Source organism: Dendronephthya gigantea, unplaced genomic scaffold (assembly GCF_004324835.1).
Source record: "Dendronephthya gigantea isolate DGI-Jeju-01 unplaced genomic scaffold, DenGig_1.0 000327F, whole genome shotgun sequence".
Classification (NCBI taxonomy): Eukaryota; Metazoa; Cnidaria; class Anthozoa; order Malacalcyonacea; family Nephtheidae; genus Dendronephthya; species Dendronephthya gigantea.
Genome location: NW_021163337.1, coordinates 71,581 through 97,198, shown reverse-complemented (window position 1 = coordinate 97,198; position 25,618 = coordinate 71,581). Strand labels below are relative to the sequence as shown.

At 38.1% G+C, this 25,618-nt stretch overlaps 3 protein-coding genes and 8 non-coding genes across 11 annotated transcripts; 7 read left to right on the top strand and 4 right to left on the bottom strand.

Annotated features, from left to right (window-relative positions):
- Positions 1–1,613: 1,613 nt before the first annotated feature.
- Trnat-ugu lies at positions 1,614–1,686 on the top strand. The gene has a single exon. It is a non-coding gene; the product is annotated as a tRNA-Thr (tRNA).
- Positions 1,687–2,078: 392 nt separating this feature from the next.
- Trnac-gca lies at positions 2,079–2,150 on the bottom strand. Its single transcript has one exon. It is a non-coding gene; the product is annotated as a tRNA-Cys (tRNA).
- Positions 2,151–2,271: 121 nt separating this feature from the next.
- Trnam-cau lies at positions 2,272–2,343 on the top strand. The gene has a single exon. It is a non-coding gene; the product is annotated as a tRNA-Met (tRNA).
- Positions 2,344–2,782: 439 nt separating this feature from the next.
- Positions 2,783–2,855, top strand: Trnat-agu. The gene has a single exon. It is a non-coding gene; the product is annotated as a tRNA-Thr (tRNA).
- A 171-nt stretch (positions 2,856–3,026) lies between these two features.
- Trnas-cga lies at positions 3,027–3,108 on the top strand. Its single transcript has one exon. It is a non-coding gene; the product is annotated as a tRNA-Ser (tRNA).
- A 1,407-nt stretch (positions 3,109–4,515) lies between these two features.
- Positions 4,516–4,592, top strand: Trnat-ugu. The gene has a single exon. It is a non-coding gene; the product is annotated as a tRNA-Thr (tRNA).
- A 356-nt stretch (positions 4,593–4,948) lies between these two features.
- Positions 4,949–5,020, bottom strand: Trnac-gca. Its single transcript has one exon. It is a non-coding gene; the product is annotated as a tRNA-Cys (tRNA).
- Positions 5,021–5,698: 678 nt separating this feature from the next.
- Trnas-cga lies at positions 5,699–5,780 on the top strand. The gene has a single exon. It is a non-coding gene; the product is annotated as a tRNA-Ser (tRNA).
- A 3,294-nt stretch (positions 5,781–9,074) lies between these two features.
- LOC114541983 (zinc finger MYM-type protein 1-like) lies at positions 9,075–11,997 on the top strand. Its single transcript, XM_028561774.1, has 3 exons — positions 9,075–9,367; positions 9,952–11,750; positions 11,912–11,997. Exons 1-3 carry the CDS (start codon positions 9,132–9,134, stop codon positions 11,929–11,931), a joined length of 2,055 nt encoding a protein of 684 aa, XP_028417575.1. The 5' UTR covers positions 9,075–9,131; the 3' UTR covers positions 11,932–11,997.
- Positions 11,998–15,294: 3,297 nt separating this feature from the next.
- On the bottom strand, positions 15,295–19,758 carry LOC114541984 (protein mono-ADP-ribosyltransferase PARP14-like). Its single transcript, XM_028561775.1, has 5 exons — positions 19,219–19,758; positions 18,626–18,856; positions 17,021–18,386; positions 16,223–16,516; positions 15,295–15,902 (listed from the first exon to the last, which is right to left on the bottom strand). The coding sequence occupies exons 1-5, from the start codon at positions 19,756–19,758 to the stop codon at positions 15,607–15,609; spliced, it is 2,727 nt and encodes a 908-aa protein (XP_028417576.1). The 3' UTR covers positions 15,295–15,606.
- A 3,791-nt stretch (positions 19,759–23,549) lies between these two features.
- Positions 23,550–24,779, bottom strand: LOC114541980 (piggyBac transposable element-derived protein 3-like). The gene has a single exon (XM_028561766.1). The coding sequence runs from the start codon at positions 24,777–24,779 to the stop codon at positions 23,550–23,552; it is 1,230 nt and encodes a 409-aa protein (XP_028417567.1).
- Positions 24,780–25,618: the final 839 nt, after the last annotated feature.

The following is a 25,618-nucleotide window of genomic DNA, read 5'->3' as shown; positions in this document are numbered from 1 at the left end:
TTCCTTCCCCAGACAACAAGTCAAGAGAAATGATAAAGTTTGGGTATATGACATTGCACTGTAATGTACCAAAGGTCTAAAATAGTATATTTGCTGTTTGTACCATAAGTTTTGATGGATTTATTAGCTCAGAACCTTTGGTAATAAGTTTATACTAAAGTCCAAAGGCAAAAAATAGAATTGTTAGAAAAACCGGCTTACCTGGATGCTATAAAATAACAGCAAAATGAAAAAATTCACTGTCCCGATAAGTGAATTAAGCCATTCACAACGTCAGACGTACTGACGTAGAGCACAAAGTTACGTCGCCTTTCCATTTGTTAAAGAGTGAACATTTTTATCTTTTTTATATGAAATACAAAAAATATATACCGAAAGCCGAAAATATTTGCATAAAAACCAGGAGGGAGATGAACACAGTTTTTCACCTTGTATCGCGGTATGTCAGTGGTAACTACCATGAGCAAAAGGAACCATCTGGCGTCAGCAGAGCTCAAAATCCGCCATGTTTTTAGCGACACGATTTAGCCGCGAGCCGGTCCTCCAGGAATTTAATATAGCTCAGTCATCGAAACCATTTGCTGATAAAATTCAGTAGACCATCTAATTGTCATTTTTATTCAAAAACATAACATTTTTTCTGAAATAGCTATAAGAGATTATCCAGAACTCAAACACTTATATCAAGACATAAAATGAATAGTTCCAACAAGGTTCTACCGACAATTGAACTATGATTCCCGGATTCAGAGTCCGAAGTGCTAACCATTACACCACAGAACCTAACCACCTACTAGACGACACCGCAGAAATTGGTGTTTAAGACATTTCAACCCGGAAATCTAATCGCTGGTTCACAAAGGTGTATTTCTGTACCGCTATCAAAGAGAAACCTTTTGAATAGCATAAAAAAGTTCAATTTTTCTCCCGATACGTATTCGCAATTTTTTGACAGCTCATCATACACATCTGACCGCTGTGATGTATAATCTATACACGCACATTATTAAGATGAAGTATTTATATATATTCCCCCTATTCCAGGTATGGTGCCCTGGTTTACAAATATAATATAGAACATGCATGTATCCCAGAGAGTCATTCAAAAAACCCAAACTGCATGGATTGTTTATCAAACCTATGGCTGTTTCCCACGAAAATAAATTGGGATTTTTCATGAACTAATGGGTACCATAAAAATATTTAGTTTTTCTTTAATTTATAGAACAGGAAGAGCGAGCGGAGTTGAACCACTGACCCCAGTGACCTGTCAACCTGCAGTCGAATGCTCTACCACTATGCTACTCTCCCTGAGCGTTGCATGCAGCATACCTGTGATATGCTATTTTCTTAGATACCTGTAAGAGAAAGCCAGAAATAAAGAATTACATAAAGACTGAGAATGAATGTTTTCAACGAGCTTCTCCCAATAATTGAACTCGGATTCTCGAAGCCAGAGTCCGAAGAGATAACCATTACACCAAAGACCTTAAACATCTATCAAACTCACGGACAAATGTCTGGCTGCATAGTATAATTATGTCAGTAGTTTGATACGCGGATGCACATTATTAAGATAAAGTATTCATATATTCGTGAAGGCTTGCACATACGCCTCATTAGCTCAGTGGTTAGAGCACTAGTCTTGTAAACCAGGGGTCCAGAGTTCAACTCTCCGATGAGGCTCTTGTTGTTATACTTTTGTAAATTATAGGCAACTATAGCTATTAACTATGGCAACAATATAATTTATCGTATTCGGGGTCAAAAGTGCCAACCATTACACCACAGGACATAAACACCTAGAAAGATTACTGACAAATTCCTGGCTAAACAATATATCTATGCACGCACATTTATTAAGATAAAGTAATTATATTCCCTGTATTCCAGGTACGGACTCCCGTTTAACAAATTTATAGAGCATGCATGTGTCCCAGAGAGTCATTGAAAAAACACTAAACTGCAAGGATTATTTATCAAGCAAACGGATTGTTGAAAGGAAAATAAATTGGGTTTTTTAATTCACTAATTAGTACGATAAAAATGTTGAATTTTTCTTTCAGTTATAAAAGAGAAGGGAGCGAGCGAAGTTGAACCACTGACCTATCGATCTGCAGTCGAATGCTCTACCACTGAGCTACACTCCCTGATCGTGCATACCTGTGTGATGCTATTCTCCTAGGTACCTGAAAGAACATTTCCTGTTGTTCTTACGTTATTCGAAATAGCACAAGTTTTATATTCCTGGCATAAAAGCAGTGTGTAGCAAGCAGGGTGGCGCAGTGGAAGCGTGCTGGGCCCATAACCCAGAGGTCAATGGATCGAAACCATTTCCTGCTAAAGTTGTCATTTCAATAAGAAAGATCTTTTCAGTGCACATTCTAGGTGTCATTTTTTGTTCAGAAAGTTAATTTTTCTTAAATAGAGTGTAAAAGAAAAGCCGGAACTCAAAAATTATACTCCCCGATCGTGCATACCGGCATTCGCTTATATTTTCTTAGATACCTGTAAGAACATTTCCCGCTTTTATAAACTTATTCTCAACAGCAAAAGTAAAAAGAAAATACAGATCTGTGTATATATCCATAGAAGCAGTGTGTAGCAAGCAGGGTGGGGCAGTGGAAGCGTGCTGGGCCCATAAACCATGGCCTGTTTGCCCGTCTAGCTTGAAAGAGAACGGTCTTAACAACAATTTGCAAATGGTGTAGGTAATGATTATGATTAGGATTTTGCATCAATGTAAGTCATATCAACAGTGTCCACGATTGTGTTTCCATGCGCCTCATTAGCTCAGTGGTTAGAGCACTGGTCTAGTAAACGAGGGGTCCGGAGTTCGAATCTCTGATGAGGCTCTTCACATTTTCCACTTAAACTCAACAAGTATATCTACCTAATATAGATGAGTTTTGTGATTGGATTTTTGTATAACAATAGTGAACAATGTTTACGATTCGTTCTTTTAGAGATCAATTTCTATAATAATTACTTGCATTTTTTATCATTGCGGTTCAACAGGCACTTATGTAGTCGTGGCCGAGAGGTTAAGGCGACAGACTCGAAATCTGTTGGGATATTCTCGCGCAGGTTCAAATCCTGCCGACTACGACTTTTGTTATGCAAGTGGGATTTCGTGGCGGTTTTATTTTACGTTTCCGAAAGTATCACGTGTTTGCCTTATTAGCTCAGTGGTTAGAGCACTGGTCTCGTAAACAGGGGTCCGGAGCTCAACTCTCTGATAAGGCTTAATTTTTTTTGTCTGTGTATGCTGAGGATGAGTAAAAGACTTAAATATTATTAATCATTACATTTCACGCATTATAACGCCAAATCAAGTTTTGCAAACTCTATCACTGGATATGACCATTTTTTTTTATCCCATGCCATATATCCCATGCCATACATTCTCGCCTAGGGTACGAGAGGTCACGGGTTCGATTCCCGTACATGCAAGCCCGGCCAGTGGCCAATACATCGAAACCATTTGCTGATAAAGTTTAGCAGACCATCTAATTGTCATTTTCATTCAAAAACATATATTTTTTGTGAAATTGGCTATAACAGATAATCCAGAACTCAAAAACATATTTAAAGACATAAAATTAATAGTTTCAGCAAGGTTCTACCGAGAATTGAACACGGATTACCGGATTCAAAGTCCAGAGAGCTAACCATTAGACCACAGAACCTAACCATCTATTAAACGACACTGCAGAAATTGGTGTTTAAGACATTTCAACCCGGAAATCTAATCGCTGGTTCACAAAGGTGTATTTCTGTACCGCTATCAAAGAGAAACCTTTTGAATAGCATAAAAAAGTTCAATTTTTCTCCCGATACGTATTCGCAATTTTTTGACAGCTCATCATACACATCTGACCGCTGTGATGTATAGTCTATACACGCACATTATTAAGATGAAGTTTTTATATATATTCCCCCTATTCCAGGTATGGTGCCCTGGTTTACAAATATAATATAGAACATGGATGTATCCCAGAAAGTCATCCAAAAAACCCAAACTGCATGGATTGTTTATCAAACGTACGGCTGTTTCCCACGAAAAGAAATTGGGATTTTTCATGCACTAATGGGTACCATAAAAATATTTAGTTTTTCTTTTATTTATAGAACAGGAAGAGCGAGCGGAGTTGAACCACTGACCCCAGTGACCTGTCAACCTGCAGTCGAATGCTCTACCACTATGCTACTTTCCCTGAGCGTTGCATGCAGCATACCTGTGATATGCTATTTTCTTAGATACCTGTAAGAGAAAGCCAGAAATAAAGAATTACATAAAGACGAAGAATGTATGTTTTCAACGAGTTTCTCCCATTAATTGAACTCGGATTCTCGAAGCCTGAGTCCGGAGAGGTAACCATTACACCAAAGACCCTAAACATCTATCAAACTTACGGACAAATGTCTGGCTGCATAGTATAATTATGTAGTTTGATACGCGGATGCACATTATTAAGATAAAGTATTCATATATTCGTGAAGGCTTGCACATACGCCTCATTAGCTCAGTGGTTAGAGCACTGGTCTTGTAAACCAGGGGTCCATGCAGAGTTCAACTCTCTGATGAGGCTCTTGTTGTCATACTTTTGTAAATTATAGGCAACTATAGCTATTAACTATGCCAACTATATAATTAATCGTATTCAGAGTCAAAAGTGGCAACCATTACACCACAGGACATAAACACCTAGAAAAATTACTGACAAATTCCTGGCTCAACAATATATCTATGCACGCACATTTATTAAGATAAAGTAATCATATTTCCTGTATTCCAGGTATGGACTCCCGTTTAACAAATTTATAGAGCATGCATGTGTCCCATGCAGAGAGTCATTGAAAAAACACTAAGCTGCAAGGATTATTTATCAAGCAAACGGATTGTTGCAACGAAAATGTTGAATTTTTCTTTCATTTATAAAAGAGAAGGGAGCGAGCGGAGTTGAACCACTGACCTCTCGATCTGCAGTCGAATGCTCTACCACTGAGCTACACTCCCTGATCGTGCATACCTGTGTGATGCTATTCTCCTAGGTACCTGAAAGAACATTTCCTGTTGTTCTTACGTTATTCGAAATAGCACAAGTTTTATATTCATGGCATAGAAGCAGTGTGTAGCAATCAGGGTGGCGCAGAGAAAGCCGGCGTGCTGGGCCCATAACCCAGAGGTCAATGGATCGAAACCATGTCCTGCTAAAGTTGTCATTTCAATAAAAAAGATCTTCGCAGTGCACATTCTAGGTGCCATTTCCTGCCCAGAAAGTTAATTTTTCTTAAATAGAGTGTAAGAGAAAAGCCGGAACTCAAAAACTATACTCCCCGATTGTGCATACCAGCATGCGCTGATATTTTCTTAGATATACCTGTAAGAACATTTCCCGCTTTTCTTAACTTATTCGGAACAGCACAATTAAAAAGAAAATACAGATCTGTGTATATATCCATGGCATAGAAGCAGTGTGTAGCAAGCAGGGTGGGGCAGTGGAAGCTTGCTGGGCCCATAAACCATGGCCTGTTTGCCCGTCTAGCTTGAAAGAGAACGGTCTTAACAACAATTTGCCAATGGTCTAGGTAATGATTATGCTGTATTTTCTTTTGATATTTTCTTTTGAAAAAAAAGTGGAACGTGCTTTCTATAATAATTACTTGTGTTTTTATTGCTTATCATTGCAATTATGTAGTCGTGGCCGAGTGGTTAAGGCGACAGACTCGAAATCTGTTGGGATATTCCCGCGCAGGTTCAAATCCTGCCGACTACGACTTTTGTTATGCAAGTGGAATTTCGTGGCCGTTTCATTTTACGTTTGCGAAAGTATTACGTATTTGCCTTTATAATATTAGCTCAGTGGTTAGAGCACTGGTCTCGTAAACCAGGGGTCCGGAGTTCAACTCTCTGATAAGGCTAAATATTTTTGTCTGTGTATGGCGAGGATGAGTAAAAGACTTAAATATTATTAATCATTACATTTCACGCATTATAACGCCAAAATCAAGTTTTGCAAACTCTATCACGGGATATGACCATTTTTTCTTATCCCATGCCATACATCGACTTCATTGTTAGCGATAAAATATGCCAAAAATAACTTTTCCCATTTTCTGCATGGCTTGGCTTCATGGCCTGGTTGTATGATTCCCGCCTAGGGTGCGAGAGGTCACGTGTTCGATTCCCGTGCAAGCCCGGCCACTGCATCGAAACCATTTGCTGATAAAGTTCAGGGGCCGGTTGTTCGAAAGATGGATAACTTATCCAACGGATAAGTCCTATCCAACGGATAAATCTGCTATATTCAGTGGATAGTTATCCATTGGATAAAAACACGTTGCACCAAGCGTGGATAGTGAAGTGGATAGCTATCCATTAGATAAGTTAAAATTTACCGGAAGAAAACAGGATTATCTTGAAATTTCGTACCACAACGTCAGCTGTTGCCAAGCATTTACAACATTGAATTCATAATCATTACGAATTCTCGAGTATAGTTACTGAATGGAAAAGACCTGAACAAGTGATTTACTCGAACTTTGCACTTCACATCATAGTGATTATATTAATTAAACACATTGCAATTTTATTCCTTCACCTTGCAACGCTTTGCTATTCGGTTCCATAGCAAATTTAGGAACACTATTTTAATGTTCGTGAATGAAATTACTTAGATATTAGCAAGTTTCCATGGAATAGGACAGTTGAATAAAACGCTTTTTATTTTGTGATAACTTAACCACCGTTTAAGCTAAACGAGCTTGATACAACCGGCCCTGGTCTAGTAAACCAGGGGTCCGGAGTTCGAATCTCTGACGAGCTCTCCACACTTCCACTTAAACTCAATGATATGAACGACTTTTGTGATTGACTTTTTGTAACAATAGTGAACTACAATGTTTATGATTCGTTCTTTCAGAAATCAATTCCTATAATACTTGCTAGCGCTTGTGTTTTATTGTGTTTTTTTTATCATTGCCTGTCAACTGGCAAATATGCAGTCGTGGCTAAGTGGTTAAGTCGACAGGCTCGAAATTTGTTGGGATATTCCCGCGCAGGTTTAAATCCTGCCGACTACGAGTCTTGTTATCTCGAAAGATTTTCATAACACGGAGAAATTGTTTATTTGCCAGCGGGTGGAATTTCGTTTTATACTTTACGAGATTTTGTTTTGCAATTTTTAGGCAAAGACAATCAAAGTAGTCAAAATTTTTAAAACTTGATGTAAAATGGTAAATATTGTACCATTTTAACCGAAGTAGTCAAATTTACGCATTCTGATTCGGTTACTAAAAATGTAAACAAACATGCTGTTTGGTCAGCCTAGAGCGAAATGCCTCTTCTTATATAAGAACTTCCATTCAGAAATTATTTCTCCTTTATATGCTCGCTTTTAAGAGTATAATATTAGGCTGTTTGCCGCACGAGTCAACGGAACTTTAATTTTTCATTTACCCGGCTATGCTGAAATTTTTGATAAATTATTGTAAGCTACTGCACTTTTTTCGTTTTGGGTGCAGACACAATGGACACGGATTCGATTCCCGTGCAATCCCTGATTGCCCTCCCAACTTGAAATTTTTCGAAGATTGAGTTCCCTTCTTCAAGACAAAAAGCAGTGTTGATCTCGCGCCTTATTAGCTCAGTTGTTTGAGCGCTGGTCTTGTAAACCAGGGATCCAGAGGTCAAATCTCTGATGAGGCTTTTGGTTTCATACTTTTGTAAATTATAGGCAACTATGGCATTAACTATGGCAACTATACAGGGTGAGTAAAAAAAACCTGACACCTTTGAAATTCAGATTAGCCCAATAGCGGTAGGTGTGTGACAGAAGTTGCCTAAAATACCTCTTTGGTATACGAAGCATATCAAATAATTGAATCCATTAATTAGCTTAAAACATAAAGGTTGTTTTCCTTTCAGAGTTGCAATGCATTCTAATCGTGCGAGAATTAATAAAACTCTAGACATTTGCCTGGAACTCTACGACCTTTTAATAATCAGTCGTGTCCCTTCATCAAATACAAAATGCTGCAACTGACAGCAGAACAACGATTATTTGTTGTAACAAACTTTAATCTGACACAAAATGTAAGAGAAGTGCAAAACGCATTCAGAATAAGATTTCCCGAACGGAATCCTTCTGCATGAAACACAATTTTGGCCGAGATAACGTGACAAAATATCGAAACACGGGAACAAGCCTTAACAGAAAAAAGAGAAATTCAGGCAAGAGAAGAACCGAAAGAAATGAGGAAAACATGAGCCGCAGTAACAGAGCAAAACCCACATGTGAGTTCTCGTCGGAATCCCATCGCAGTTTTGCAAACAGCATTCAACAGGATAACAAGACTGGACTTGCGCTGGCATCCTTACCGCATGCACGTACGACCAGAGCAGTGTTGGAAAACGAATACTTTTGTAAATTATAAGCAACAATGGCTATTAAATATGGACACTATAAAAGCTATTCCGAGTTCGAAGTGCTAAACATCACACCAGGCAGAACCTAAACACCTAGAACAGATACAGACAAATGCCTGGCTGCATATATATATTCCAGGTATGGACCCCTGGTTTACAATTATATCAGGGGCGGATCTAGGGGTGATCAGAGCGATCACGCGACTAAGGTAAAAATGCCAAGAAAAGTGCTTGAATGAAATAGCAGTCCAGTTGCAAAGCACGTGCAGTGTATTGGGGTGATGTCACCAGGTGATGTTTGGCAATCCAGTTGTTAAAAGAGTTCAGCGACCAGGCCTTCGAGCACGAGCGCGCAGAAAAGCGGTCTTATGCATGAATTTTGCTCGCTTCGTCATCAAATCCCAGTCATCTGATTGGCTGTCTCTCTTTTTGCGCGATCTGTGGGGAGTTCTGATCGGTGAAGCGATCAGGGGCTCGAATCGGGCTACTCAATTGGCTAATTCAAAATCTATCTGAATTCTCATTGGTTGTATTTTTCTGATCGATCAGTGTGATCTGACCTTGACCTGAGAGCGTGCACAGCAAGGTTCCTTGCAATTGATCTTTCTGATCGACGTCATCGTAGCTTTGACAGCAACGAAAACTCGAAAGATTCTTTAACTCGAAAGAAAAAAATTATTATCAAAACTATTTATTAATCATGTCAGATCTTTACAACGCCGTGAGATGTGCTTTGGAGAAAGACGATCGGCAATATCTTAAAACTATCGAGGCCGATCTGAAGAAGCGAATAGACGCCGCAGCAAAGCGTTCAACTGAGCAACTACTAAACGAACTGAACAACACCAGCTTTTGCCTCACGAGAAATTTTGCTGCGGAATCGTACATCCCGACGTCTGTTCGGAAGGCAACAAAGAAATTTTGTACGGCCTTAAGGTAAACATAACAATATTTTACAAAGATTTTGTGTATTTGTTCATTGGTGATTGTGTAATTTGTGTTAGAACTGTTAAGCTGCACAAGCTATAAAGTTGAAATTTACACGTTGCACGTTGAAATTTACATAGGATTTCGCTTAATAAATTTGCATATAACTGCGGTCTATGCATACGAATCAAGAGGAATCGAGGAGTGTAATAATGTCTTATGTGAACTTCGTGTATATAATACAATACCTTCTTTGAAATGTACAACCCGATGTATTAAGGCAAAGCTTTGAGCACTGAACTTTGTTTAAAATTCAAAAATAATTATTCAAAACATATAGCAGTAAAGCATACAAGTAGCCATATTTCCTGATTACATTTTAAAAGATGAACACTAGTTTATTATATAATAATTCAGTCTATTATTATATTGCCAATTATTTACACTTAATGGTTCATGAAAGTGGAATATGATGTTTTTGCTATCAAGTTTATCAATTACTAGGTTAATATTTATTCATCTTTGCCTAAGTGACTGAGTAAGTGTATATTAGTAGGTAGGTGTAATAAAACCAAGTTTCATTCATGTTTTAGATCTGACACTACTGGGAACTGCTTGTATAGCTCTGTGTCCTTGGTAGAAGTGGGTAACAATAGCCTAATGGAGCTATTGAGAATTTTGACCTCCATAGAGCTCTACCTTAATGCTGATTTTTATTCTCAGCACCCTTGTTTTTCTTCTGCTGTGGAAGAACATGCTCAATACTTCAGCCAAAGTATCAATAACCTTTTACCATTGTCTGTTTCTAAGGAATGTTTAGATACTGGTTGTATGAAAGATGACTTGGTTAGACAGGAAGCTATACTTAATTGCAGTGAGAAGAAATGGTCATCCTTTCTCTGTATAATGGGTCTTGCTTCAGTTTTGAATAGGAATACTTTCACCTATTATCCTGATTGTGGGCAACAAAGAAGTAAATTGCTATTTAATCGCATGATTCAACCACGCTTAACTCCAAAGAAAGGTTTGGATGATCTTCATATTTTGTTTTGTTATGAAGGTACTGTAACTGCTGGAAAAACCATCCAGCCAAATCATTTTGTTCCTCTTATCTTTCATCAACAGCAGTTGAAAAGAAAGTCGACAGCTGCTTGTCCACAAGTCACTGCCAAGAAACCTAGACCGACTCTTATTTTTCAGAAAAAGGTCTCTAATCCCCCATCTAACATTTCTAAGTTTTTTAAGGTGACAGAGAAATCTGCTTCAAAACCAAAAGAGCAATTAAATAACAATAAACCCAGCACTTCAACCAACACAAAACCAAATATCTCAAAAGCTGATATAACACCTAATGCACCAAAGGTTGAATCACATGGTACCAATTTTGATGTTGCAATGTACCGGGACATGGTGGGAGGTATGAACTCATCTGAAATCTGCAATCTCATCAGAAATGTCTTTAAACCTGATAAGAAGTATTCCTTTCCAAAGACCAATGGCAGAAGCTTCAGGTATGAATGGCTAGACTTATATCCCTGGCTTTGTTATTCCCCTTTGAAGGATGGTGCATTCTGCTTGTCATGTGTTCTGTTTGGGGATCGTTTTCCTGGTAAAGCTTTAAAAATTAAAAATTTATTTTCTGAGCCTCTTCGTCGTTGGAGTGGTACATCATACACTCTGAAAAATCATGCTGGACATGGTACAGGAGGAGAAATGGGCCTGCATGCATGTACATTTCCCATACTAACATCTTTACTTTCCCAGATGTCAGGGAAGGCGCAGCCTATTGAGCTCATTTTAGATACCAACCTCAAGAAAGAGATTGAGGATAACAGAAAGAAACTTGCCCCAATTGTGGATTCAGTAATTTTTTGTGGCCGCCTTGGTTTACCATTACGTGGTCACCGTGATGACTCTAAATACCATCCTGACGTTGGCAGTTACTCTACAGAGAGAGTTGGTAATTTTATTGAGTCTCTTAATTTTAGAGTTCGTGCAGGGGACAGAGTTTTAGAGGATCATTTGAAGAACTGTGGTAAAAATAAAACTTATATCTCAAAAACTAGCCAAAATAAAATTATCAAGTGTGTTGGACAGGTAATAAGTGAGCAGATTATTCAAGATATTAAGGCCAGTAAATTCTATTCCATCATTGCAGATGAGGCTGCAGATTCTTCTCATAAGGAGCAAATGTCTCTTGTTTTACGTTTTGTAGATATTAACATGAATATTCGAGAAGAATTCATTGCTTTCCTTGAATGTAGATGGGGATTAAGTGGTGAACAACTTGCCAAGCTGATCCTAGAAGCACTTAATGACATGACTTTATCCATTGATGATTGTCGAGGACAAGGCTATGATGGTGCAGGTGCTGTCTCAGGGCACATAAATGGTTTGTCAGCTAATATTTTGCGCATTAATGAGAAAGCTCTTTACACTCATTGTTATAGCCATCGACTTAATTTAGCTGTATGTGATTCTTTGACTGTTGTTGAGGTCAATACCATGATGAAACATGTTAAAGATGTCTCAAATTTCATTAATATTTCCCAGACACGCAACATGCCTTTTGAAGAAAATGTCCGTAATTATCCTGAGAGAGAAAGTCGGAAGACAAAGCTGGTAGATGTTTGTCGGACCAGAGGGTTGAAAGAATCGCCGGTTTGGATACATTTATTGAACTTTTCGTCCCTTTATATGACACATTAAAGGAGATGAGAGACAATGTAGAGGGGAATTACAGACCAAACCTTGTTGCTGATGCATCTAATTTTTTTGATCTTATAGGAAAGTTTGAATTTATTGTAACTTTGGTAATTTCCCACAATATCTGGATCGACTTCTTCCTGTTACTTTATTGCTACAGGGAAAGAGTATTGATATTATGGATGGAATTCACTTAATTAACACTATGAAAAATGATTTTATTAGTTTTAGAAATTCCATTGACACTTTCCATGAAATCTGGTATGCAGAGGCAGTTGATTTAGCTGCACGAAAGGTTGGAATAGAAGAGAGCAAGCCACGGACAGTAGGAAGACAAACAAGCAGGTCCAATCCTCCGTATAAGACAATCTCGGAGTATTATAAGCGTATCATAAGTATCCCTTTCGTTGACCATATTAATTCTGCTTTACAACACAGATTCGACACGGATAGTGTTAACGTTTATAAAGGATTAAGTGTTATACCAACGAAAATGATGTCTTTGAAAGAGAAGGGGAAAGACTGGCGTGATGGATTCAAAGTTGTTGCCGATTTTTACATTGATGATCTACCTTTTCCCTTAGCTCTAGATGCTGAACTGTCATTATGGACGTCTTATTGGGAGACCTACAAAGGACTTCTTCCTGACAATATTCCAACAACTTTAAAAGCTGTTAGCTTTGATGGTTTTGAAAATTAAAGTTGTTCTTCGTATTTTAGGAACACTGCCCATCACTTCATGTGAGTGTGAAAGAACTATTTCGGCACTGAGATCACTGAAGAACTACCAGCGTAGTACTATGGTTGAGGAACGGTTGAATGGTCTAGCCCTAATGCAAATTCATCAGGAGATAATTCCAGATGTTGAGAAAGTAATTGACAAATTTGCAGAAGGAAACACCAGGTTGAAATTTTCCTAATTATCCTATAACAGTGTATATTTCATATTTTTCGACCAAAAGCTCTTAATTAAAGGTTGAACGTTAAAACTCTTTTGTATATAGCTATCAAGCTTTTGATCAACCGATTTAATTGTCCATCAAATGAAAATTTATTAATTATTATCTATTATGCTGCATATTTGAATAAATATATGGGTTAAAGGTTTCACAGTACATGTATGATTGTATTATGGAAGTTGGAATGCGCAATTGGTCGCGAAACGAGAGTGCTGGCATCATAGAGAATGACTGCGAATATAACACTCTTGCGCCATTGCTGCGAAAAGTTCCAACTTCGACGATTGGCTGCGAAAAGAGAGTGCTTGCAAGAAATTGACTGAAAAAACAACACTCTTGCGCCATCATTATTTGAAAATAATTTGGAATGCGCAATTGGTCGCGAAACGAGAGTGCTAGCATCATAGAGAATGACTGCGAATATAACACTCTTGCGCCATTGCTGCGAAAAGTTCCAATATGTACTGCTGGCTGTAAAGAAGAAACCTGAATTCCGATCTTCAATCCAACATATCTTTTGATAATTTGATTGCTTTGACCGAAGTAGATGTAAGAAACATCAAAATATTCAATCGAACTAGCGTATTTGTGGTTGCACCTATGTAAATTTAATCAAGGATGAATATGTAAAGCATCATTGCTACTAAATTCACCGATTTCTACCCCAGTGCAAAGATTTGAAGGCGGGTGCTGGCGCCTAAAAACAAACTGCATGTGCTCTTATGTGAAAATGCCTGTCCATGTCGGAATCCAAAGATATCTTAGTAGTATCATGCGTTTCCTAGGCATGCTGATGAGCCCTGACATTGGGCGAAACAGTCATTTTCTCGTTCCATCTGCAACACCCCCCCCCCCCGAATTTCTTGACTGAAACTTTTTGACTAAGGTACGAAAAATCCTAGATCCGCCCCTGAATTATATGGAACGTGAATGTGTCCCAGAGAGTCATTCATAAAACCTAAACTGCATGGATTGTTTGTAAAACCAACAGCTAGCTGTTTGCCACGAAAATAAATTAAAATTTTTTGTGCACTAATCGGCTTAATTTATAGAAAGGAAGGGAGCGAGCATAGTTGAGCCACTGATCTCTCGACCTGCAATCGAATGCTCTACAACTGACCTACACTCATGACCGTTGCATGCAGCATGCATGGGTGGTACAATTCTCTTATACATACCTGTTAGAACATTTCCCAATGTTCTTACCTTATTCGGAATAGCACAAATGAAAAGAAAATACATATCTGCGTATATATTTTTAGCTAAAGGAAGTTTGTAGCAAGCAGGGTGGCGCAGTGGAAACGTCAGGTGCCTATAACCCAGAGGTTAATGGACGAAACCATTTCCTGCTCAAGTTCCCATTTCAATTAAGAAGGTCTCTTCAGTTGACATTCCAGGTGTAATTTTTATTCAAAAAGATTTTATTTTTGTGAAATGGGCTCTAAGAGAAAAGCCTGAATAAAAATACATAAAGACGCGTAGAATCAATATTTTCAACGAGTTTCGAACTCTCGGATTCAGAGTCCGAAGTGATAACCATTACACCACAGAACCTAAACATCTACCCAGCGTACCAAGGTTCGGTTTTGGGTCCACTATAATTTTTAATTTTTATTAATGACTTGCCTTCTCAACTTTAACCGGCATTTTTTTGTTGATATTTATTACAGGAAAACGTCTTCCATCTCAGTTGACAGATTGCAAACAGGGCATAAGAGCTCAGGAAGTACAGATTGAACAAGTCCACATCAAAAAACATTACAATTTTATAACGCTACGGTGATGCTCTATGGTAGCACTGTTTGAACCTCCTGTTCGAAAGTTAATGTTGACAGAGTGTTTAAGCTACAGAAACATGCCGCGAGAACAATCTTGTATGCTAACTATAAAGACAGGAGTATTGATCTTTTTAGAAAGCTTAATTGGCTCCTATTCTTTGATGAAGTTACATGTTTTCCCGTAATATTGATATTCATTCAAGAGAAATTAGGGATGGGCATATCAATATTGTCTGTCCTCGCTATAAACGTGAGAATGAAGGAAGATCCTTTACGGTTTCAAGTGCTAAAATCTGGAACAGTTTATCAGCTGAATTACGCAAAAAGCCTTCTCTTCTCTCTTTTAAGAAATCTCTAAAGAAAATATTCTTAGATAAATCTATGAGTGTTCATCATTTTTAACGTAAGACTTATTTAATTTAAATTTATTAAAGTAAATTCTTATATGTAGGTAGTTTCTTAATGTAATTATAGGATCAGTTAGATAGTTATTTAAACTTTAATTAACTTAATGTTTTTTAGTTCGAGGGCCAGTGGTTCATCAGTTTTTACGAATTGTTATCTGTTACCCTCTTGAAATGAAGTTTCCAATCAATCAATCAATGCATGCGAAATGCAGCAGATATACTTATAAATTTCTTAAGAATCAAAAAAAGTAATCGGTAATATATTTCTTAATGCCGACCAAACAAACATTTCCTGCAATTTCCTTTCTGAGATTATAAATGTTGCCAGATTGACAGTTTCAATTATTTTAACTTGGAGATTATACTTTCATTGTGCAAAAATACTTTCTAAAATGAAACTATGCCTTATTGAACGAAATCAAATATTCTGGGTAACATTGATGGTCATCGAACGTCACAAATATCGACGGATTTTCTGTGTCGTCCACGGCGGAATCGTAAAATAACTCAGGGTTCTGTGGGTCATTTCGTTTCGGCAAAACACGTAATTTTTTACAGCCCTTTATACTCCTGCCAACCAAAACTCTTGCGACATACATATGGAAAGCTCCGTCGTGTTCGCTATTTCTTTGTAAAAAGCTGATAGAGTAGGAAGCATCTCTTGCAAAATATACACCATGGCCATATCTTGTACCTATATGGATGCAAGAAAAATATTAAATATATCAATTTATGTTTTACAAAAGAGATTTACGAATTTCTCCGATATCTACAATTCTTGCTGTAAATTAGTTTTATACTTCCTCGCACTTCTTCAGTTCAAATATCACTAAATATATCTTAGACGATTCCATGTCAAAATTTAGTCTATAGCCAAAATCATCCATTTAGGGAATTTTGTAAAAGATTATAAATAGGCCGTTTCCGCGGCTAATACTCTTTATAGGGGTCCCAACTATAAAAATGTTCTCCCTTGAACCTAGCATAGGCTTTAATAAATTAGAGTTCTCTTACCGTTTATACCGGAAAAACGTCGATTAAAATTGTTTGTATTGATTGAAGAAACATTTTCTGACTTTGTACCGTGGAACAACTGCTTTTCGTTTGCTTCCGTTCCCATTGACTCTTTTTTACTAAGATACATTTTATATAAACGAGGATTCTGGATTCTCTCGATACATTCGATTGATATTTCTTCAGGGCCAATCAGATCAATTATCTCCTGGTATTCATTTGATGAAGTGGAGAGTTCGACCAAATGAACAGTTTTTGTTTGTGGTTCCCATATTATAGGAATTCTGGGCGAAACTGGAAAGAATAATATTAAAGTTATTGTATAAATTGACAACGAGGACACTGTTTTTCTTTAGCCCAGTATAGGTAAGAGCCGCAGTGAAAGATGTGAGTGGGGAAGGGTAGAGTAGGGTCGGGTAGGGTAGGGTAGGGCAGGGCAGGGCAGGGCAGGGTAGGGTAGGTAGGGTAGGGTAGGGTAGGTAGGGTAGGGTAGGGTAGGGTAGGGTAGGTAGGGTAGGGTAGGGTAGGGTAGGGTAGGGTAGGGTAGGGTAGGGTAGGGTAGGGTAGGGTAGGTAGGGTAGGGTAGGGTAGGGTAGGGTAGGGTAGGGTAGGTAGGGTAGGGGGGTAGGGTAGGTAGGGTAGGTAGGGTAGGGTAGGGTAGGGTAGGTAGGGTAGGGTAGGGTAGGGTAGGGTAGGGTAGGGTAGGGTAGGGTAGGGTAGGGTAGGGTAGGGTAGGGTTGGGTAGGGTTGGGTAGGTAGAAAGGCAAAATACCCTAAATTGTTTAAATCATATAATACCCGGTGGGTTGTTTTTTTTTTCCAAATCCATTCTTGCCAGTATTGCAGTTAGCCCAGTTTGCATTTCGGTTATGATCATATTAGCCAGATCAACTTTGTATGTGCCGATGGAGCTCGGGAGCGTAAATTCATTGTTGAAGACTCTAAATTCTCTCTCAATCATTCCGTTCAGGTTTTCATCAAACAGAATAGCACCATTTTTATCAAAATACGACCATTGCACGCATTGAGAAATTTTACGCAATCTTTTTATCTCTCGTTTCTTTTCGTCTTCACGGTTTATAAAATCTGTCAACGCATCCTTACATTCAAATACTTGCTCCGTCATTCCTTCGATAAAAAGTTCCTCAGCTGAGAAAGTTATTAAGACTTCATATTTCTTCGATATTTCCAGTATTTCAGAGGTACGATTCCAAAGTCTGTTGACAATTTTGTCACCTGAGATACATTTTTTCGTTTTGCTTCGACTAAAATACGTTTCGATTTTGTCAGCGGCCATGTTAACCCCATCGCGGAACCCAACAAGTCGAATAATAACTTCGTCTTTTGTGCCTATGGTCATAGGACGCTGATGGTTTATTGCCTCTGAACTCTCCCCCAGATAACTTTTCCGAAGACTGCCTCTCATTTGTTGCTCTTTTACCTTTTCTTCAAAAGCGTCTTGAAAATTTTCCATCAAGTCCGCTTCAAATACAACCACTTTAACATCCATTTTAAAATTTAAAATGGAAAATATCTGGGCCGCCTTTAGAAACACGTCCGCACATTCCTTGGGCGCGACGCCAAAAGAAGTTATCTCCGAGGTCGATATTAGCACGTTGCGTTGCTCATAAATTCGGGCAGCATTCAAACCAGCTTTGATTGCGCTCTCTAATCCAGGAATGTCAAACGAAGTAGGAACACAGTGCATGAAATACTTTACATGCTTGTCAGCGCACGATTCTCTGATGAGCACGGTACCGGGAGGTTGTTTCATTGTATCTTCACTTTGTCGGGTGTTTGAACATCGGGAGCTTTTAGTTGAGACCCTTATATCTGTTGGGGAGAAGTTTATCAAGCTGTCTGCTTGATAATGTTCTACTGTTCCGCCAAGAAGGGTAATACCGACTTCTCTGAACGTGATTACATTGGAGATTTGCGGTTTGGTTGGTAACGGGACTGGCTGGAACACAATCACGCAAATACTTTGTAATTTAAGCTGATCTCTTCTTCTGTCGCTAAGTTCTTGTGCTTGAGATTTGATTACTTTCAAAACAGATTCTTCAGGAAAACCAAGCTGACCTGCACCGATCAATGGAATTGCGAGCGAAGACGCCCCTATCTCCTCACATTTTTCAAGAATTTTGCGCACAAGCCCTTTTATAAACTAAAACGATGATAAAACTCATATTCAGAATGCATAAACAATAAAAGAACGCTTCCGTTGAACATAGTCAAACATGTGCGTCAACGCGAATCAGAAGTTGAGAAACTACAGAATATATATCCAGTCTGTTTTGACTTCTGACAGCGCCGTAATGAAATACAGCGTCCTAAGAATTGCATGCACTTTTCTCTTTCTTATTTCAAATCTCTAAAGATATCACTATTTTTATACGACCGTACCTCAAATGCTGATAACGGTTCCTGAAATGAAACTAATTTTCGGCAAACGGCATGGACAACATACTTGGACGAAAGCGTGCCACTTTCAGTTACTACGATGTCTCCTGGTGGTATGTTTGTGTGAGGTCTACACGCTTCTTTATAATATGGTCCACCACGATCCATTAAAACTTGGCCACATGCGGTAGGATGGTTAAGATTTGACCGTGCGGAGTTTACCAACACATCAGCCTTCACAAAGAAAAGGAGATATATTATATTCCAAAGAAAATTAAAGGATGCTTTAGGATGCTTTAATTCACGAAGTGTAGAGAGGACGGGGGTAAGTGAGGTTGTGTGACAATGCGTCTTTCAGATTGTTTTAGGATTATGAATAAAAGGTTTGTCCTTATCGTGTATTGTGAATCGATTATGCTATAATTATCATCAGTTCTCTATTGCAACTTTGAAATGTCTGAGTTGTTTTCCCTAATACACATGCATACAATAAAAAATAGGTCATCTCAGAGAGTCTCTTTATACACAGCCGCTGGATGAAAAATTTTATTTAAATTATATAAAATCACTTTTTCAAAAAAAAAAAAATTACTCACCGTTTCATTTTCAATGCTACCATATTTCCAGGTGACTTTCATTCCCTCTTCAGTAGTAAACTTGCATATATTGTAGACCGAGCTCTGGGAATTTGGCAATGAAAGGGAATTTGTTCTTGGTAGGAAAACGGGCTCGTTTAAGATCTTTTCTGCACTGCAGGAAACACTCCTAATATCGATTCTCATTTCGTTTTCAATCATTTCCAACTGCTGCTTTCCGACCTGATCAAAAAACAGATTTTTTATCCCTGGATATTCAAGCTTCTTCTCTCGTTCAACAATCAATGCAGCAAGGTCTGATAAACGCTGTTTACATTGTTTAATTCCTTCGTTGGTGCCACGAATAAGAAACTTCCCTTCATCATCCGCTAAAGTTATTGAAACGTTATACTGTTTTAAATCTTTGGCTATGTGGGTAACATTTTCCTGGTTGACTTGTCGCGCAAGAAAGTTCCAAATAGACTGGGTTACCTCTGGTCTATATGTTACACCCTGTACTCTGTACTCTTGTGCCTGATGATGTAGACTTCGTGTACTCATTCTGTGATATCTGCCTATACCTAAATACGATAGCACAATGGGTCTCAAACGCACTGTATATATACACAGAATCTAAATATATCTGGGGCCGGTTGTTCGAAAGGCGTTTAGCTTAAACGGTGGATAAGCCAAAATTTAAAAATACTCTCATAGGTCTTGTGAATGACTGAACCTGCATCTTATGCATTTAATATGTACTTCCATTGACAATTAAACCTTTTACATCGAAATATTTTAGCTCAGTTGTTCAATAAATAGATAATTTGGTTTTCTATTTTTAACTTATCCACCGATTAAGCTAAACGCCTTTTGAACAACCGGCCCCAAATATATATAAGCATCGATTGTAATATAAAGTTTCATATTAGGTATGCATGGACATAATTATTTTACACTCAACGCAGCTGTTTCCGACCCGGTCCCAGGAGAAACGCGCAGAGACTGAAGTGCGATTAATGGGCTGTTTACATGGGCCTGGTTACCCGAGATATAACGAAGCGTGAGATGATTTTGAGGTATTGAAATGAGCAGATAACATGATCCTGGCAGTCGTGGCAGTCGTATAATCACCATAACAATAGCATGTGCTTGTTTGGTGTCATAAAGACTTATTTCATTACCTCAAAGTCCTCTCAAGCTTCGTTAAATCTCGGTGCGTGAGTTGGATGTTGGCAAATGTTCACATGAATCGTTTATATTCGCACGCCTGGTGGCATATATCTGCCTTAGGTTTGTCGCTATGAATTGATGAATTACCGTTCGAGTGAAGTAGAACAATTTATTCCGATGTGATGTGTGTATACTCAATACTGTAAATTACAACGTCTATGCGACGTTTGTATGGAATTTAATTATCAGGCATTATGAATTAATGTCTGTGTGTATAATGCCCTTATTTGAACATTCGCAACTCAGTATACCCTATCACATCCCGCTAATGTTAAGGAACTAAAGTCTTCGTTTAATTAAACAATTTCGTTTGTATTTGATTCGGCACATAAAAAGTTGAATTGTTTGAATAACATTTGATTGAATTGCTAATTTTGGTATATATATAGGTAACGGATTTCATTAATAACTGCCTGCTTTTGTTCCAATCAGAATTGCTCAAAATGTACGATAAATTTTGATTGGTTTATTTGAAAAGAACTTTTAGGTCTTCTAGGAAATGATCAAATAAATTCCTGTAGGCTGCAAATAAATTGTTGGGTGGTCTATTATCAGTACGACCAATACAAATAAAAGTGAATAAGTGATTGTGTTTTATTGAGAGAAGGTCGATATTAATTTATTTGTGTAATCTTTTAGTATATTTTATTGATGTATTTGCTTAATCTATTGAAATATTTTCGTATATTGATATAATCGCGTAATCCAATACATCCCGAAGCTTAACCATGCACTCAATGCAAAAATTCCAGTACCATTTTTGGGCAAAACGAAAGTATATGACTATAACATAATCGCGTGCCAATAAAAACTTGAATCAGTAAGGTGTCAACAGCAGACAACCATTCCCACGCTATAGCTTCTTCTATTGCTTTTACCTTTGATTCATATACAATTAACCAGCACGTGCAAAATTCCGTTTTACCGTGTAAACATAACTTTGACCTGCCGAGCAATCGGCTGTACAAATGTGCGATTTCCCAAACGTTTCTTGTGATATTTTAATCTCGCCTTACCTCCGTATGTATTCAGTGTGTCGATTCTTAACTACTCCTCGTTTTATCTTCCCAATTTCTACCGACGAAGGGTACCAGATTATTGATAAATATACGAATGATACAGCGTCCTATAATTATTTATTTACAATCTCGTTCCAGGCTGTTCGCTCTTTTTGCCTCAAAATCCGTCGGGCAGAAAATGTATAGAATAATACACGGTTGCGCGGAGATATGGATTTTATATATGTTCACTCAGTTTTCATGCTTTAATAATAATAAACACATTATAGCTACAAAGTACATCACACAAAGTTATCCTTCGCCCCGAAGGCATTCGCGAAAAGCATTGTTCGTCCACGCGTGGTATACACGATACTTTCGCTTACGTCATTTCGAACATACTCCCGCCCTGATAGACGGGCGAAAGTCTATCAACACAACTTTAAAGTACATAAATTAGTTAAATGTCAATGTTCTCCTGTTTGGCTTCCGTCACGAACGTGATTGGAAATTCACCTTTTTTCTCATTTGGTAGCTCGGATTATAATTCAATAGGATATAAAACTTCTGCAGAGGTCGCCGAAGCCGTGTTATCTTTCCGTCATTTCGGATCACTTTTTATACCGCAGCTCGCGACTTTCCGTCTTTTCCTTGGATTAAATCATCCACTAATACCTTTTGCCAATTCAATCGTTTAACATTGTCTTCTTTAACCGATATGACATCTCCGACGTTGATAACAGACCGGTCTCTTTTGTTCGTCCGGTTGTGTTCCAGTTCACGTAACTGGGTTAAGTATTCTGAACTCCATCTCTTCCAGAAATGTCCTAATACTGATGCATCGATTCCGATGCATCACCAAAGGCGTGTAATGGATAGACTTCGTTTCATCTGCAAACAAGTCTTTACAGTAGCATCTACTCAGGGAGAAAACGCTTGAATCTTTCACGATCGACTGCCAGTTTTTGATCATGTCCTCGTTCAATGTTTCGCCAACCTACTTCCGATTTGCATAATTGTGGAAGAACAATTTGAACATCAAAACGACTGGCGAAATAAGTCCTAAAGAATCAAAGAACTTCGCCGCCGTACTAAGAATAGTTCTCTTGGTCACGTCGTTGAGATCAGCATCAGATAAGACTTTAGCAAAGTGCATACAAATTTCGAGTTACTATAATTATTCTTTTCATTAGAAATTTATTGTTTTCACAGTCAATGAACACCAAAATATTAGCATGGTGGGACAAATCGTCAGGCTGGTTACGCTACAGAGTGCATTATCATTTATTTAAAAGAATTCACAGCCTCTCATTGGCTAATAGCCATGTGTGAAATCGTCATGTCCAACGTGTGATGTCATAACGTGTGATACGACTTTTTTCTTGCACGTTACTACCTCATAACGTGTGATAAATTTTCGTATCCCACAATAGGACGTCACACCAATGGCGAAGACATTCCCAAAGCAGCGATAATGTGAAATCGACACAAATTTAAGCGAACAATTCAAAGTTGTAATGTTCATTCTTTTAAACAAATAATAAAACAATTATCAATTCAGTTTTCACATGATATGAAGAAGTACAGGGTGTCTCAAAAAAAAAACGCAACCACTTAAATATGCAAGAACATTACTACAGCTCCAAAGTGCAATAGATAAGCACCTCTGGGAATTAAAAATGGCTCTTAACCCTTTCCTGCATAAATTTTGATTTTTTAAGGAAAAAAATATCTGATGGCAAATTATACATATTTGGGCAGGCTCTTTGTCATCTGAATAATAAAAAAAAAAAATTGGGGGTTTTCGAGGGTATTTTGGAATTGTTGCTCTGGAGCAACATTGTGCAGAAATGGTAAAATAATATGGTATTGTAAAAGAAACTAGAGACAGAGCTATATGTTCTGAAGTATCTTATTTACCTAGAGTAATCATGCTAATGACAATTATATACAATTATTTACAATGGAAGTCTTCAAAGACTTCTAAAACAGTTCTTCCCTATCACCAAGCATAGGTGGACTTAGCACTTTGAGATAGTGCTATATTGTTCTGAAGTCTCTTATTTTCCTGGAGTAATTATGCTATGGACTGTGATTTACAATTATTTACAATACTATTTACAATTACTTACAATGAAAGTCTTTAAAACAGTTCTTCCCTCTCACCAAACATAGATGGACTTGGCACTTTGTACATTGAATAAATGAATATCCTTTTGGACAATGGCGACAGCGCTGTTTTTTCTCACTAAAATCAGGCATATGTCCAACCCCATCATATCTCACATCAGCTATGGGAGTAGGGATTACATGACACTTGGTTTTCTTCTTTGGAGGGGGTGTCAAGGACGGTCGGCCGCGCTGTGGTTTTCTGACCTTGTCCACCATAAGTAGGGCAGTTGCAACTTGTGTCTGAAATTTTAGGAGATCCATTTGGGCTTTTCCTGGTACATTTTTCTGGGATGCATGTCTTCGATAGAGCAGCCAACCATTGACAATTGAAAGGTTGAGGCAATAGTATAGGATGTGCATGTAGAATTTTGTGGAGCGTAACTTGATTCGATACAAGGCCATCAGCATATCACATAAGTCGACACCACCCATGTGCTCATTATATTCCTCAACTATCTGGGGTCTTGGTATTTCAACATGCTTTTTCTCTTTCGTTGACCATCGCTTAGCTGGTGTTCCCATGGAATTTCCTACATGGTTGGAGATCAACTGAACCAAGCCATTATCCATCCATCTCACTATAGTAATATTTGTATCAGCATCAACACACCAGTCAGAAGAACCCCGTCCTTTCTTGCTCAACTCTTTTTTGTTGTTTAGCAATTTTTCCGCCCCTTTCAATCGATCAGCTCTAATCGTACCAACAGCCCAGATTCTTGCTTGTTCTAGATGCCGTAGTAGATGGACTGAGGAAAAATAATTGTCAAAATACACTTTGTGCCCAACATTCTTTGGAAGGGAACTACACAAATGCCTGACAACATTGCCACCTACTCCTAGGAGGGGATCATCGTCCTCTGATCCAGAGCCACTTCCAGTGTATATTTGAAAATCATACACCATGCCACTAACTCCACATCTTGCCCACACCTTTATACCCCATTTGTGTGGCTTCTTTGGGAGATATTGTCGTAGACCAGTTCTACACTTTGTAGGAATGATTTGTTCATCAATCGAGTGCTTTTCTTCCTGGGGGAGTAGCTTGCATTTCTCCAAGACGGAATCAATCACTGGTCTCACTTTGAATAATTTGTCGTGGTTGGGATTATCTCTTGGGAGCATTTCTGTATTGTCATTGCAATGCAGGTACTGCTTCAGCTTGTCGAACCGGCCCACACTCATTGTGTCAGCAAACGATGGAATACGAGTGCCATTGCTCCAATACATTCTATACTGAGGTTGCTTGATTACACCCATCATCAACAGTATTCCAAAATACTGCTCTAGTTCATGTTTGGTCATCTGAACTGATTTTCCACTTTTTTGCACCGAATACAGGTTACTTTGATCAACAATATGATCAAGAAGTTCATTGCCAAAAAATTGTTTGAAATATTCAATAGGTGTCAGTTCATTTTCAGGTGGATCAGGAAAGGGGGCTCCAGTAAACATAGTATCAACATCAGCTGGCAATTTTCTCTGCCATCGGTAAGATGTTTCTTTACTTTTATTCTTTGAGCTCTTTTCACCTGATGGTTGTGGTGCATCATTATTTTGCTCTTCATCCTCTGAATCATAATCACTTGATTCATCAACATCATTGTCGGGAATAAAAGTTTCATCATTTGACAAACCCAGATTTTCTAAGGCCTGTTCTGAATTGTCCTCCTCTGAACTGCTATCATCACCAGGGACAATTACATTTGTGATCCTTGTTTCAGTGTGTATGCCACTATCTGTCAACCGAATTCTTTGATTACGACTCTTCCCATAAAAACTTGCTGTTGAAATACTATTTGCCATTTGCCTAAAAAACACAAAAATTCAAATTATATCATGTGAAGCCAGCAAGTATTGTTGATACCCCACTGTATCTGTATTCTAGCATTCAAAATATGAAAAATATAATCATTTCGTTTGAATAGCACCATATTTTTGCCTATATTTCATTGAATTCAATACATAAACGCTTTACACGCTTTTTTAAGTGTATATAAGGTCATATTTTCTAGTAAAAGCCG